General features: G+C 36.5%; 1 protein-coding gene across 4 annotated transcripts in view; it reads left to right on the forward strand.

Moving 5' to 3' along the window:
* NIPBL (NIPBL cohesin loading factor) overlaps positions 1-17,048 on the forward strand; it is a 161,407-nt gene that overhangs the window by 75,627 nt on the left and 68,732 nt on the right. For 3 of the 4 annotated variants that reach the window (XM_085214265.1, XM_085214267.1, XM_085214264.1), the window contains 2 exons: positions 3,852-3,945; positions 15,751-16,383. In XM_085214265.1, the coding sequence (XP_085070391.1) occupies positions 3,852-3,945; positions 15,751-16,383 (727 nt within the window). The remainder of the gene's footprint in view (positions 1-3,851; positions 3,946-15,750; positions 16,384-17,048) is intronic. The other variant, XM_085214266.1, reaches the window with a different exon arrangement.

The raw sequence follows: 17,048 nt of genomic DNA on the forward strand, positions 1-17,048 counted from the left end.
TTTTGCAGCACAGGGTGATGGCCTGTTCTTATGCCATTAAGATTTCCTTCTTGAGAAAGCAACCAAAGAAGGTTTGTACACTGGATTGTACAGTGCTTGCTGCCAGGGTTGAAAGTCTCTCTAAGGATTTAGGATAAAAACTAATAAAGCAGGTATTGTTATGTGAGTCTGCTATAGATCACTTAGCCCTAATGAGGGCAGAAAGCTGGCTTTGCTGAACGGTTTTCTCCTTCAGGAACAAAGGTGGGAAAAAGAAATAGTATGGATTTTGGAAACTCTGTTCATCACTATGGGGAGAAAATTGATTCAGTCAAAGTTCAGTTAGAGTTGAAGTTGGCCAGTGCTGTAGTGGATAACTAAGAAGGTTTTCTAAAGTATGTTAACATCAAAGGGAGAACTAAAAAAGGCATTGGTCCATTACTTGATGGTTGGTTACCTTACAAATTGGGATGAAGAGAAAGCAGAGTGAGACATTTATTTATTTATTTATTTATTTTGCATCTGTTTTTAATGCCTCTGGTTGGTCCTGGAACTCTTGATGTCCTGTGTTTGTGAGAGTGATAAACTTGCAGTTGACACTGAACATGTATGGGATTTGCTGCTGCAGCTAAATCCACATGAATCTATAGGACTCAGTGGAATTCATCTCAAGATACTGAAGGAAATGGATGATGTTATTACCAAACCTCTCTCAGTTACTTATCAATGGTCTTTGGAATTTGGAGAGTTCACAGCTGTCTGGAAGCCTGCTAATGTTATTCCAATTTTCAAAAAGGGTGAAAAAGAATATCCTGGTAGTGACAGTACTGTTAGTCTCACTTTGGCGCTTAGTAAAACTATGGACATTATTCTGGGACTTGTTGAAGAACATATGAAAGACTTGGCAGTAATTGTTCGAAAGCAGCATGGGTTCATGAAGAGAAAGTCATGACTGACTTACTTAATATTCCAATATGAAAAGTTATTCACCCAGTTAACAAAGGAAAAGCAGTGGATGCAGATGATTTTTTTGGGGATTTTAGCAAGGTTTTTGATACTGTCTCTGATAATATCTTCGACAAAATATCCAACATACAGTCAGATACTGTACGTATATATACGATATCATGAGTGAACAACTGACAGAAGAATTGCACTCAAGGAGTTGTAGTAAACGGAATAACATCAAACTGGTGGCAAGCCACTTGTCATGTTCCCCAGGACTCAATTTTAAGCCAGTCCACTTCAAAATTTTTATCCGTGACTTGGACACAGGAGTTGAGTGCACACTAAGTTTGCAGACAGTTCTAAATTGGGAGGAGGAAGAATGATACATTCCCTTGAGGGTAGATAGGTCTTGCAGTGATATATTCATAGATTTGAGCATGAGGCAATCACTAACTTTTTTTTGTTTGTGGTAAGCTCGATATGAGTGAACAATATACCTCAGTAGCCATAAGAGCCAACCATTTTTTAGGGGTACATTAAGCTCAGTATAACTAGCCAGCTGAAAGAAGTGCTTGCTCCATTAGACTCAGCATCAGAATGGCCTTATCCTGAGTAATGCATGCTGTTTTATTGCAGAGACTCTGCAATATAAAGATGATATAAAATCATTAGAATGTATCCAAACAAGGGCAGCGGAGATGCTATAAGGACTAGAAGGCGTAACATATGAGGAACAGCTGAGAATTTTTGTTTTGTGCATCTCATTGGAAATTGAGAGATGACTGCTGTCTTTTTCCTCTTGAAGGTGAGCAGAGAGGGAGGTGCTGATCCTTTTTCCCTGGCAACCAGTGATAGGATGTGATGGCTTAGAGCTGTGTCAGATAAAGTTCAGATTGCATATGAAGTTGTTCACTGACAGGGGGTTCAGATACTACACCCCAGGGTCATGACTCCAGGTTTGTTAGTGTTCAAGAAGCCTTTGGACAGTCTCTTGAGTTGCCTTGTTTCAAGTCAGGAGTTGGCAATCCTCATGGATTCCAGCTCGGTATGTTCTGTGGTTCTTGTAAACAGTATAAACTTGCATTTTTATTTGTAATTATAGTTACTGTCATGTGAAAAGCTCTTTCCTTTGATCTAATAGCATGAACTATTCCTCTGCATGACATAATATGTATTGTATCTCGTCTGCTAGTATGCGTGTAAGAACTGTCTGTTTAGCCATTACTAAAGGGAGTGTGCAGTTGCCCATCTATGTAGGCTTCTATCTCCTTCAAATGCCAGTTTAGCTTTCTGACTTACTGCCTGCTACTGATGGGTTTTTTTTGTTTTTATTTTTTTTGTAGAAGCATATAGAAACTTACAATTGAACCAACCAATGTTGTATTAATTGAGTTGAAATTGCCTATAGAGATAAGAAGTATTCAGGACAGAAAATTCAGATTGAAAAAAAAAAAAAAAGGAAGAGATAAAAAGGAGTTCTATAAAAGGAATCTTTTGTATAAGGAGTTATGTGAATGAAATCTTAAAAAGACTTAATTTAAAAGAATTGACTTTTTGCAATTTATTTATGTATGGGGCTGCTGAATCACGGCCTGAAGCTCTGATTGATCACCTGAGGCAAGCAATGAGTCAGCCAGGGGAGCACAGGTGAAGGCAAATCACCTGTGCTGCAGGAAGGGGTGGAGCCTGGCTCCACCTCTCCTAGATCCATTTAAGAGCTGACTGCCAGTGGGGAAGGATCTCTCTGGAGATCCGCTCCATTGGAGTTCACCTCGCAAGCCCAGGACAGGGTGAGTGACTTTCTCTCATTACTCCAATATAAATTATATTTGCCAAGCTACTGGGTATATATATATACCATCTGTATATCCATTGATTATACAATTTATAACTGCAGAAATTATCTTCTCATAGTTAAAAAGGATGTTGATTTGTTTGTGTTTTTTTTCCTCCCGGCAATCCTATCATTGTTTAAAAAACAGTGCTTATGATAGGAAATACTGTTCTATCAAAGTTTAAATCTATTTCATATATTCTTGGCCAGCAGAGGGCTCCATGACAGCGATTTGAGGAAAATGATCATATGAGCTGGGAATCTGAATAATGATTTTCGTATTTCATTTTGAAATAATGATAGAGGGAAAAAAGTCACATTTACATTCTTAAAGATAGAGGATGAACACTCTTACAATGTAATTGGTATGTATTATGAAATTTGTCAGAATGTAGGAGTTTCGTTAAAGCAAGTTGCTTTGTGCAAAGGCAGAGTAGTAAAACTTCTGTCGTTGTTTTTGCTGTGTTGTGGAATTTCTTTTAATTTCCATGAATTTGTTTCCCATAAAACTGTCTAGAAAGGCAATTAACTAGCTAAAATCACTCAAATTGTGTCATATACACTCATATATGTGTCATATATGTCTCAGATGCTTCACTGGGGGTGCTACAGATTTTGTTCAGTCCAGATGTGTGGTTGGTATGCTGGAGGGTGTGAATATGAAGTGTTGGTTTGCTTAAATGTAAAACTGTGGTGACATTCTAGATATGCTTTAGGAGTAGGCTAAGTGAAAAAACTTTTTAATGTGTTTTAAAATCTAATTTTTATGCTCAATTTTAATTGTTATTATATAGAGTTCATACTTCTGCTTATCAAGCTTTTGCTATAACTGGTTGTAACAAGAAAGTTTTGCATATGAATGCATTTTTCTGTGCATATTCTGGTGATTGTTTCTTCTAAGAGCTCTTGTGCTCTGAAACATTACTACATTACAGCCTAAATTGTAAAGATTTTCATATAGATAAATATTTTTATAATATTTATTGTGTGTTTTTTCAGCTAATCAATTTTATCAATGTATGTACTAATTTTACTTTATTTTATGAAATATTCATGCTTATAGTGATAATTTTTATTATTGTCACTTTAGGATGGCGATCCTTCAATAAGAAATGCTGCATCTTTTTCCTTGAGGTCACCACAGTCAGTCTGTTCTCCAGCTGGAAGTGATGGAACCCCTAAAGGTAGTCTAGAAGTCATATGTGTCAATGTATTTTTCTTAATTTAAAGGAACTGAGAGTTTAAAGAGGTATTTAGTTAGTCCTTCTGAATTCTGTTTTCCAGTAGGATTAAGGAGTATGTAATTAGATTTCAGTAACAAAATTATTTTGAGCCCTCATCCAGAAGAAATTTCTGGAGGTCCAAAAATTGATAAATGGTACTTCAAAACATATCTTAAATTAATGGAGGACAGAAGGATTCAAAATCCTTTCTAAAGTGAGGATTGAATTGTTTATAAGAATGGATTCAGTTGCTCTGCATAACAAGTAGTTTCAAGGCAGCATTACGAGTATTGAACTCTAGACCACCTCAAAAGTGTTTTAACATGCAACTCTTGTCTTAATTGCAATCATCAAATTTAAAGATCATGAAATTGAAAGTAGTTCGATGAACACAATACACATAGCATAAATGAAGCCTGAACACCTTAGCTATGGAGAAGGAATAGGGCAAAATGTCAGTTGAAATGGAACAGAAAAAATCTGCTCAAAATAATTCTTTATGCTAAAATCTAGAAAGCATACCACTATTGATAATGTTATTGTTAAAAAGCAATTATGGAGATGCATGAGACTTAGTGAAGCAGGAGTTTGAATGTATTTTGGTAGCAGAGGTTTTTAGTGCTTATGTGTTATACGGAAATAGTAGAAAGGTACAAGAGTACTTTCTTCCCTTGTAACCCTGGAACACAATTGATTATTTCTGGATACTCAGGTTGATAGGGAGAAGGGAGTGACTGCAGAGACGGTGAGGTTGTTAGGCTTGTTCAGCTTGGATAAATCACGTCTGCAGAGTCAGGGAGAGCAGCCTTCCCAAACCTGTGAAGAGGTTCTTCAGAGTGGTTTGGAAAAAGGATGAGATGAAATGAATATAAATTGAGGTTTTGTCTGAATATAAGGAAAACCTTTTTAATTATCAGGATAGTCAATCAAGGTTGTCCAGAGAGTCTGTGCATTCTCCATTCCAGGAGATTTTCAAGGATAAAACCATGCATAATGATTTGACTTTGCTCACCCCACTTTGAGCTAACAGATGGACTGTAGACCTTCTGAGGCCTTAACTGAATTATCCTTTGATTCTGTGACTACTAAATGATCTCTGTGGTTCATCTAATATATATGTATATTGGCAGTGATGTAAAAAAAAAAATGCGACTGAAATGCAAGTTAAAATTATTTTGTATAGCGTGCCAGCGGCATCATTATTTTAGGAGATCTTGTGCTAAAGGACTTGTAAGACATGTATAAATGCCAAAGACTAAACGTGGTTGTTTTTCTTAAACTAATTACACAAAATCCATGTTTGTAGAACATTCACAACACTGTGAAACTAAGCTTCTTCCATTTAGATATGTGATAACTACTCACAGAAGAATATTTAAATTGTTTTTTGTTAAGTTGCAGCTGTTTAAATTGGCTGTCTCAGAACCCATTTTGAAGAGATCTCTTTTTTTTTTTCTTCTTGAAAACAGTCTGATTCTACTGTTCATGTTGTAATGTTTCAGCGTTAGGGGTACTGAAAAAGTTCAAGAGGTATTTTTTTAATTGACTTACCTGTAAGATTTATTTTTCTTGATGATAAAGCGCATAACTGAAATACTGTTACTAGTGGTGGTACCACTATGCTTTCTTTGAGATTAATGAATCCTGATTGAGAGAATGAGTTCTTGATGCTCCAAGAACCTTGCATTTACTTCCGCCAATCTAATTTTATAAATGTCCTGAAGACATCTAGATAATTACAAGACTGCTTAGAGTATATATATTAGAGTTTTTGGCTTGATTTGAAGTGAAGGTTGTTGATCGTGCTTATAAATTTGTGAAATTTTCATTGCTGCTGTCAGTAGCCTTTAAAAGTTTGGTTGACATGTTGCAAACCGTGATAAAGAAAATCAGCAAAATACGTAATTGTGTAGGAGGACAGAAAGAATGGCACTAGATGTGAGCCAAGAAATAGATCTCAGGGAAGAGTATTACAATATCTATACTTTCTTATGTAGTATAGAAATGTGAGGGAATTATTGAAGATAGAAGTATAAGCTGCAAGAACATTTCTGTACTTTTGACATGGAAATAGCAAAGGCATATGGTAATTTGGAGACTGCGGTTGCAAAGTCTTGAATCATTTTAAAACTGAATGATAGCTGTCTAATTGACAGAAATTGAATGAGGAGTAAGTTTGGTTTGTAACTCAAGAAAATATTTGAGAGGGGACAAGTTATATTTGTTCTTTGGGTTATTTGTTCAATTACTAAATGGAGTACAGTTTCTCTGATACAGAAATTACTGCTTCATTTCTTTTGCTCCAGTAAAAGTTCCAGAGCAGCTGAAATTTTATGCAGGAAGTTTTAGGTTGGACTTTATCCTTCCTTGTTAGTATAAATTTTAGTCTTCTCAGTATGAAAACAGAGTTCTGGCTCTACTTTCTGCTGTTGTCTACTGCCTTATCAGTTATCATTGAAAATTCATTCCTATGATTCTTCTACGAAGAAGAAATTTCCTTCTGTTTTTCCTTTTTATTTTTTTTCCTTCTTCTCATAATATACTTTGTGGAATCCATTACCCAAAATGGATTACTTATCAAAGTCTTTTGTCTGTTTGTTCTACTTTCCTACCATTCTGGAACTGCAGAGGAAAAAAAAAATATATAGATACATATTTAAAGACAACTTTTAAAGATTTGTATAAAGGAAAGTATTCCTTGAGGTTTAAACCACTGCTTTCCAAAGAGAAGAGCTCTTATTTTTACAGTCCTGTTTCCACACAATTTTGGGAAATCCTAGGGAAACATTTGTAGGAAATAACAACAACTCTTACTGAACTAAACCTTGGCACCTTGTTTTTCCCCCCAGAAATAACTTGCATTTCCTCCAGAAATTACTGTTTGTCTTACAGGAAATAATTCAACATAACTTTCCAACATTTTATAAGACAGTGAGAAGTACAGTCATATCCAAAAATTTTTTTAGAAGCTGCTGTCTTCCAAAGTAGCAGAGGTACTTGATTATTTTCTGAATAATTTGGCAAGATCGCTTTTACTTTCTCAAGTATTTATAAGACTTCTCCGGAGAGATTCTTTTCTACTTGGTCTCTGTATATAATGGATTGTAAGGAGAACTACAAATGTTTTCAAATCTCTGTTGCAAACTTCAGTGCTGCCAAAGATACTTACAAAAGAATATAATCTCTTCCTCTCTCCTTTGAATGAAAGGTGGAAGAAATTCATTCTGAAGTGTTTTCTGGCAGGGTCAAAAGAAGTGTTCATTCTTACTTCTTCAAGTTTTAACTTTTTACGCAAGAATGCTTCCAAATGCAGCAGTTCTAAGCTGGAGCAGCCTGAATTCTTTTCATACGGTGTTTCAAACTGTGGAGAAAGTGGTGGGATTCTTCCTTGAAATTTATTTAAAGAATATGTGGAAAATGAATATTTTCCAAGAAAACTCCCAAATCTGTGTTCTTTATCTGTCTAGTATACTATCCTTTTAAGTCTGAATTCTAAATGAAGTTACACTGTTTGAAAATAGACATCAGCATAGTTTGTTAATCTATATATATATATAGATTAGATATAGATAGACTATATAATATATAGTACAAGTTTTGGGAAGATTTCCAGAGAAAGACTCTGAGATTTCAGAAAATAAAGCACAAAAGGAACTGAGGGTTTCTTATCTCTTACTCTCACCCTGAATGAGCTGTACTAGTGTCATTCCCAATAATTCCCATCTAGTTTTCTGCTAAAATATCACCAGTGGTTTATTTTCTCTTGCAATCTGTTTGAATTCAAACTGCTAGGAATCACTTTTCCTAATGTTTTACATGAAACATTTTTGTTGGAGTTAGGAATAACAGTTCTTGATTTCTTTCCAGTGATCAAGGAAAAACAATTTATGTCCCTTTTTTTTTTTCACATAGCATTCATGCACCTATCAAAAACAGTACAATATCTTCCGCCATCTAATCTACCGACTGAACAGAGCTGCTTCTTTCTATCATCTTTACATAAGTCAGCATTTCTAAGCCACTAAATGTCTTTTGTGTTTTTTTAATTATATTTTGTCTATTTGTCTTGATGTGGTACTGCCCTAAGTTGTACACATATCAGCTTGAAGACTTAGAAAGAGGAGTAGTTAGAAAATGACATCTTGTATTTTATTCCTACTACAAATGAGAAAACAGCTGCTCTTTGGTGACAAATTAGATTATTTTTGCAAGCTGCTATAAACATACTGCTGCCTTTGTATGGAGTTTGTCCATCTTCCTGTCTTGTTATTACAATTGCTTTTTCTCAGATGAGTAAAGTTTGTGCTTTTTCTTACTCCATTTATTTTGTTTCAGTAGAAAGATAATTGTAATTTTGTTTCTTTCTTTAAAAACAAATGAAGGTCTCAACCAAAAACTCACCAAGAAGTTCAGTATAATCATTAGGTTAGCGAAGGTAATCTCTAATTCTATTAGTTGAAAAATAATTCATTACATTGCTGTGACATTGACAAATATTTTATTATTGCTACTCGTAGGACTGTGCTCTGCACTGGTTTGCTCACGTTCTGTTCACCCATTTTTACCATAAACTTGATACTCTTTCTTTGAAAACATTTTTCCAACATGATGTACTGCGGTCTTATGATTCTTTTGCCCAGACTTTCCTCAGCTGCTTGTGAACTTGCTATGAGAAATTGTTTAGAAAGTCTTAATTTCTTGGACCATTCTCGGACTTGCTTAAGTCCAAATGTGGCATTAACTTCTCTTTATTTCCTAAAGCCCACCACTTCATAAAATCAAATTATTTTGATTTGAGGATATTTATTCTTAGCAAACTCATTCTGGAATATTACCTCTTAATTATTCTCTCAATACTTACAGAGAAATTGTTCTCCTAGAATGTGCTGAAATTATACAGGCTGTGCATAATACACTAGACAGTCCTTTACTAGTCTTTTCAAGAGTCTGTGTTTTCGCTTTTAGAGGAGTGGAGGCACAAATTATTATTATTGATTGTGAGATTGTTTTAGCTAGATTTTCAGGGAGAATTTGTCTGATTTCATTATAATGAAAAAGTTCAATTTATGTGAAGGTGATTAAGAAGATCATATTAAATAAAAAAAATATTTTGTTCTTCCCATTTGCTCAGTGTAATTGCTGTTTCTTAAGATCTTTTGGCAGTAAGTTGTGAATATTCCTCAGATTCTGTCAGCAACAGATTCTGAGCCTTCCCAACAGACAAACATCAGTACAGTATGGATGGTGAGCTCACGCTCCTGCTGGCAACACTGTTTCTGATGTCACTGGCCTTCTTAGCCACCTGGGCACACTGCTGGCTCATGTTTAGCTGAGCATCAGCCTGTTTCCTCTACACAGCCTTCGAGCCGCTCTGCCCCAAGCCTGTAGTGTTGCCTGGGGTTGTTGTGGCCAAAGTACAGGACTTGGCATTTGGTTTTGTGAACTTGATCCCACTGGCCTCTGCCCAGCTATCCAGCCTGTTCAGATTGTTCTGTGGGGCCTTCCTACCCCCAGGCAGATTGTCACTTTCTCCCAGCTTGATGTCATCTGCAAACTTAGTGAGAGTGCACTAATCCAGGTCATCAGAGAAGATATTGAGCAGAACAGGCCCCGATACCAACCCCTTAGGAACACCACTTCTGGCCAGAATCCAGCTGGATTTCATTCCATTCACCACCACTCTCAGTGCCTGGCCCTCCAGCCAGATTTCTGCCTAGCGATGGGTACACCTGTCCTGGCCATGGGTTGCTGGCTTCTCCAGTAGAATACTGTGAGAGACAGCGTCAAAGGCTTTGCTGAAGTCTGGGCAAACTGTATCAAAAGCTTTTCCCTCATCCACCAGGTGGATCACTCGATCACAGAATGAAATCAGGTTGATTAAGCAGGACCTGCCTTTCGTGAACCCATGCTGGCTCGGCTCAGTTCCCCACTTATCCTGCATGTGCCGCACGTCTCTCTCAAGATAGTCTGCTCCATAACTTTTCCTGGCACTGAGGACAGGCTGATGGGCGTCTAGTTGCCTGCATCATCCTTATGACCCTTCTTGTAGATAAGAGTCGCGGTGGCAAGCTTCCAGCCCTCTGGAACACGACATGCTGAAAGATGATGGAAAGTGGCTTGGATATAATCTCTGCCACCTCCTTCAGTACCCCCAGGTGGACCCCATCCAGCCCCATGGACTTGTGGCAGTCCAGATGGAGTTGTAGTTCTGTAACTACCTGTATCATGGGGGTTTATTCTACTCCCCATCCGAGACTTCCAGGTCAGGGTAGAGTAGCTGGAAGGTAACTGATCTGTTTTAAAGACAGGTGTAAACAAAGTATTGAGAACCTCAGCCTATTCCTTATTCTCAGTGCCCCACCACATCCAGTAAAGGATGGAGATTCTCCTTAGTCCTCTTCTTGCTGTTAATATATTTGTAAAACAGTTTTTTGTTCTTTTCTACCGCAGTGGCCAAGCTGAATTCAAACTGGGCTTTTGCCTTTCTAATTTTCTTCCTGCATGTCCTAGCAACTTTTTTGTAATCTCCCTGAGTTGCCCATCTCTTCTTCTCCGGGAAGCAGATTCTCTTTGTCTCTTGGGGCCTCAGGAAAGGCTCCTTGTTCACTCACGCCAATCTTCTTCCACACCAGCTTATCTTGCAGCACATCCCCTGGTTGGCTCTCTCACCAGCTGCATCAGGAAGTTATCTTCCATATACTCTAGAAACCTCGTAGACTGCTGCTTCTGCACTGTATTATATTTCCAACATAAAGCAGGGATGCTGAAATTCCCTATGAGAACAAGGGCTGGAGATCACACAGCTTCTGCTAGCTCTTTGTAGAATGCCTCATCTGTCTCTTCATCCTGGTTATGCAGTCTATAACAGACTCCCACCTAGACGTGTGCCTTGTTAGCCCTTCCCTTGATCCTTACCCTTAGAGACTCAACCTTATCATTTCCAGCCATGAGCTTAACATCAAAACACCCTCTAATATGGAGAGCCACACCACCACTCTTCCTTCCCCACCTATCCTTTCTGAAGAGCTTATAGCCATCTATTACATTACTCCAGCTGTGGGAGGATTGCACCATGTTTCAGTAATGGCAGCTAAGCTACAGTATGCCTGTTACATGATGGCTTCCAGCTCCTCCTGTTTGTTGCCCATGCTCAGCGCATTGGCATAGTTGCACTTCATCTGAACTCCTTATCTCATCCCCAAATCCATCGTTCGTTTAGGCTTATCTCTTGTGGGCCTGGTTTTATCCTCTGCACCCTTTATCTTGTTTAAAGCCATCTCAACAAACTCTGCTCCTGGGCTAGGATCCATTTCTCTCTTTGAGACATCAGTGGCCATCAGGCCAGGCACGACTAAACCATCCCATGGTCAAAAAAAACCAAAGTTCTTGTTAATGCACCATCCTCTTAGCCATGCATTTATGAGATGAGTTTTCCTGGTCCTCTCAAGTATCCCTCCCTGCCTCCACAGGGATACAGGAAAATACCACCTGTACATCTGCTCCCTCTTTGTTCACTAACTACCCCAGTCCCCAGAAGTCCTTTTTTGGTAATCCTCAAGTTCTCTCAGCGCTGGCCTGAACTGACAGTAAAGGCTAATAATCAGAGGAGTGCATCAGATGAGGAAGTTTCCTAGAAATGTTAATTACAGGGAGGCAGCACGCTTCCTTATGGTAATGTTCTATGTTAACGTCTGGAGAATCACACTGTAATGAATTTTAAAAGGCATAGCACTTTGAAAACTTGTGATTTTCTCCAGAAGCAAACTATGTAGCAAGGATTATACATTAGTCTTTGTTTGTTCACTAGTTTTTTGTTTTTTGTTTTTTTTTTCTGGTCTTGATGCATAACAGCAAAACAGCATGTAGGATTGGTGAAAGATTTTCTTTGAACATCTGGGAACCTTTACCTGAAAGTGATTTAAAGGAAAATGAAGATACTGTTTGGAGTGAATCTTTTGGAGTTGTTGTTATATGACTGAAAAGCTAGTAATTCCTCTGAATATGAGTTCTATGTTCCTGATCACCTTCAGAATTGTTTTTTAATCATGTGGGTTACAACCAAGAATGTGACTAGTGATGGAACTTTGGTGCACCAACTTTGACAGGCAAGTAGTTCTAGAAAGGCTCCAAGATGATCAGAGAAAGTATCATGAAAGTTTAGGTAAGATGCAAGAACTAAGACATAATTAGAAAGTATGCAGTCCAAAAACTGTAAGATTTAGATATCAGTGATGTGTGTAACCTCCTGAACAGAAGCTTATTTCTTTGCTACCCGAATTATAGTTGTACAGTGAGCAAGTGAAGCCATTTCACATGGGGGAGTAGGGGAAGGGAAAGTATTTTTGAAACTTAAACTTCTTAAGGTGACTAAGTCAGTGTTAATGTAATTGCATTTTGTAGTTACTTGCATTACAAAGGATGTGAAAAAAATCATATGAAACTTACAGGAGAAAAAAAAGGTGTCAAAAGTGCAAACGCAGTTTGTAAAACTTCTTCCATACTCAGTGCCATCTATCACTAAGAAAACTGATATAACCAATCCTTAGGTTATCATGAGTGGTCAGGATGACTTTGTAAAAGAGAAGCTATAGACGTATTGTTTATGGGTCTATTTGTTCTTCGTAGAGTCTTTAATTCACATGATGTTACCTACTTGTCATTTATATTTGGCATTATCTGGATCATCATCGGTCAGTAATGATAGAATGACCTTCCCAAATCAGAGGAAAGTCTCTTTTTATCTCACAATCTTTGTATGTTCTTGCCATACAAAGAAGTTTGGTAAAGTTTCTTTTACTGTTACCATGGAAATTCAACAACAGAAAGTCAGTTTTGTTTTTTTTTTTTTTTCTCACGAATTAGTACACAGCTCTACATTTAGACTGGAAAGCTACCTATATATTTCTGTATTCTAAAAGAATATTATGACAGTGGAGTCATTCACAGAGGTCACTTCCAATGTTCATCGTATGTTTTACTATACTGACATCATTTACCTTCTCAGCTTTGTAATCTTGACTGCTTCAGCTAACGTATCATATCTGTCTGTCTATTCTTTCCATGAAAACATTTCTTTTGTTGTCAAAAAGACTTGTGAGAGCTTTGTTCTCAGATGTATAATGCTTTAAGTCTTTGCCCGTACGAAATATTCCAGACTGGCTTCAGTAGCAGTAGGCAAAATTTTTCTGTCTAATGAATGATGTTTTGTCTAAAGTCTAAGCATCCAACAGTGTGGTGTGTGTTCAGTGTGTGATATGTGTTCAAAACTATTAACATCTGTGATACAATTAAACTCATCCAGAATACATGTTTTTTTCCCCAATTGCTTCAAAATCTAGGTATTGTACTGCCTACATCCATTTATTGCCAAAGGCTTAACGTCATCTTTAGATATCTCTGAATATCTCAGAACATACACGTTTAAAATGCAGCTTATAGACTTTACCTTCAATGCCTTCAGGGGGAAGATAGCTATTCGTAGTGCTGCCTGGCAGAGGGAAGACTGTAGTTTATTTCTTCATTTTCTAAGTATGCTGAATGTAATATACTGAAATCCTTCTGACCTCCAACTCCAAGTCAAATCAAAGATTAAACCAGATTAAGGAAAAAAAAAAAAAAAAAACTTCATCTGCACTCATCTGGTGCTGCAGTGTTATTTTTCAGCCTGAAAAAAATAATACCAAATCATAATGATCTTGTCATATTTATTTAAAATTTTAGGGCAGAATCGTATGTTTGTCCTCTTTTTGAACAATAGAGAACATACAACAAAAAGCATTTCAATATTTCAGTTTCAGAGATATTCAGTTAAGTCTTTCAAGAGTCAGTAAATCCTCTTTGAAAAGTTTTGAGCTGCCTCTAATATTTGTAGACAAAATGCAGCCTCAGTTTCCACCTAATGGTACTCATTATCTTAAAGGAAATAAATAGCTAACAATTTCTGCTATGCTTTATGCTGAGACAGTCTTGTAAGTTATTGTCTAAAGAGATGGTAATTAGGATATGTGTGTGCACACATCTACATGCATATCAAGAACAGAAATTTGGTGGAAGGCAAGTGAGAGAGTTTTGTAGGATGCAGCCAGGACTTTGGTATTTTGCATCTAATTTGAGGACGTGAAATGAAGTAGCAGAAAAGTCTTGAGAATCAGGATGAATCAAAACAGGGCTTTCCAACATTGTAGATATTGGCGTAAAATAGAGTTTGTTTCTCACTGTCAGGGAGAACTATGTAAGATACCCAGCATTACATACGCATCTCACAGAATGCACCATTAGAGAGAGGAACTAATATATAGCAGGCTGCAAAGTTGTCAGTAAGGAAACAACTTTCATTTGAACTGAAGCTTTGCAGGACTTACTATTCTTTCTTTCATTTACAGACCAGTACATTGTTTAATGATTAATATTTCTTAAAATATCTACTATATAAATTTAAGCTGCAGAATAAATCCGCTTACTTATTTAGTAGTGTTTCTTGAATGAAGTATATGGGGGTCCTGTCTTCCAATAAATTTTTGAATGTTTTTAGAAGTACTGACTTACAATGGTCTAAAACAGAATGACTAACAATGCCTCAATCACCTCTTTCTGAAGATCAGTATTCCCTAGTGGATGAATGGGATCAGAGAAATGTTTCCTTTGTTTAAACAAAAGCAGGCTGGAGCCTGTTGGTCCATCCTCTCTTTTTCTTTCTTTTTTTTTTTTTTTTTTCCCTCTTGGTTTCTTTTCATTTTCTTTCTTTCTTTCTTTCTTTCTTTCCTTCTTCCTTCCTTCCTCTCTTTCTTTCTTTCTTTTTCTTTTTCTTTTTCTTTTTTTTTTTTAAGTGTAAATTACTCGCCTTTCAAAATTTTTTCTGGGCTAATAGTTGTGGGGAGCAGTTTTAATTTGGGGAAAGAAAAAATTAAATGTGCTGAATTGAAGAATGTTTTTAATGAAAAATGTCCACTTTTAAAATTTTTTGTAGATATGCTCAAAGTCTGGAATTTCCGCATGTAGAAGTAAAAATTTATATGTTTAAAAAAATGAGATAAAATTAAAAAAAAAAAGAGGTGAGGTATTGCAGAGCATGGTAAAATGATGCCTTAAGACAATTAGTGTTTTCTCGTTATTAATGGGGAAGTGGGAAGGGGGTAGAATAAGTTTTTTAAAAAAATAAAAATAATAAAAAAAAGGACTGTCAGAGTCGAGCAAGAAGGAGAGGCCTATTATTCTTTTAATGTTTTCTATTTTCACCTTTCTGTGGAACTGTAAGGTAGGGGGGGGAACACCCCCAAAACTACATTTGTTCTTTTCTTTTTTTCTTTTTTTGTCTTTCTTTTTTAAAATAATTATTTAAAAATATATGGCTGAAATGGCTACTATCTATCCACTGATCCTTCATCATTGGACCCTATGAAGATTCTTTTTTATCTTTTCTTTTTCTGCAGTCAATTTGCTTACATCCACTATTTTTAATAGTTGATATTCTAAATCTACAGGTACCTTTTTTTTTTTTTTTGTGGTTGTGGGTTTTTTTGTTCCATCTTCTCTGAAATGATCCCTTCTCCACCTGCAGTTGCCAAAAATTCCTAGGAAATAGAGTGCTACTATCTGGATTACATCTTAATCTAGGAATAATGTGCTTCCTACCAATCTCATTTAGATCTTTTGTGAACACAGATATATTTACAAGTACACATTAAAAATATGTAGGTTATATTTAGTGTGTTTTTATATAAACATGAAACAACATAACTGTTCAGTTTTTCTGAATTATTATTCTAGGATCAAGACCACCTTTAATCCTACAATCTCAGCCTCCACCTTATTCATCACCTAGAGATGTTCCCCCAGACATATTGTTAGATTCTCCAGAAAGAAAGCAAAAGAAACAAAAGAAAATGAAGTTAGGCAAGGATGAAAAAGACCAGACTGAAAAAGCTGCAATGTATGATATCATTAGTTCTCCTTCCAAGGACTCCACTAAGCTTACATTAAGACTCTCTCGTGTAAGATCTTCGGATTTGGACCAGCAGGATGATATGCTTTCTGGTTTGGAAAACAGCAGTGTGTCAGAGGGTGATATTCCTTTTAATGTGCAGTACCCAGGACAGACTTCTAAAACACCCGTTACTCCACAGGATGTTAACCGCCCACTAAACGCTGCTCAGTGTTTGCCGCAGCATGAACAGACAGCTTTCCTTCAGGCACAACAAGTGCCTGTTTTACAACAGAACACTTCAGTTGCTGCAAAACAACCTCAAACTCCTGTGGTACAGACACAGCAACAGGTTTCGCAACAAGGAACTATAACGTCATATGATGAAGTAGAATTGGATGCATTGGCTGAAATTGAGCGGATAGAACGTGAATCAGCTATTGAAAGGGAGCGATTTTCAAAAGAAGTGCAAGATAAAGGTAAAAGGATTGTGTGTGTGTATACACTATATATTATACTAGTATATATAAACATATATATATATATATATGCCTACAAAACTCATATATATATATTAAAAAAAAAAAAAACTTCCTTTCATTGTCACATAGTTCAATTCTGTTTACTCAGTGTAGGTTCTTCTACAACATTCATCTCCATTCCCCTCCAGCAATGAACTGTAATCTCTCATATATGCATATTTTTAGTAGCTGATTTTCTTTATTTGGGGTCTTACTGTGTGGAAAGTGAAGTTCTTATGTTTCAAAATTCTTTCTAACCTATTCTTACTTGAACCATGGGACTGAATGAAGTACGATTAACATCGTTTATAAAGTTTCTAAAATCCCAGCAGTACCTTAAGTCAAAATTAGCAGTAAGTTATAGTAGCTGAATTATTCATGCTGATGTTACCTAATATAAGAAAATACAGAAAAAATTTTACTCCCATCTATTCATATTCCCATTTAAATCTAATGTGAAGGAGATGTTAGATTATAATCACATCTATTCTTTTCAAGCCACTGTAATGATTGATTGAAACATACCATGTTGTATCCAGTGTTCACCTGGATTTTCATTATTATTATTCATTATTATGCAGGTATTATAATTTTTAGAGGAATGCCATATTTCATGATCTCTA

This window comes from Meleagris gallopavo, chromosome Z, assembly GCF_905368555.1.
Source record: "Meleagris gallopavo chromosome Z, MGAL_WU_HG_1.1, whole genome shotgun sequence".
NCBI classification, from domain to species: domain Eukaryota; kingdom Metazoa; phylum Chordata; class Aves; order Galliformes; family Phasianidae; genus Meleagris; species Meleagris gallopavo.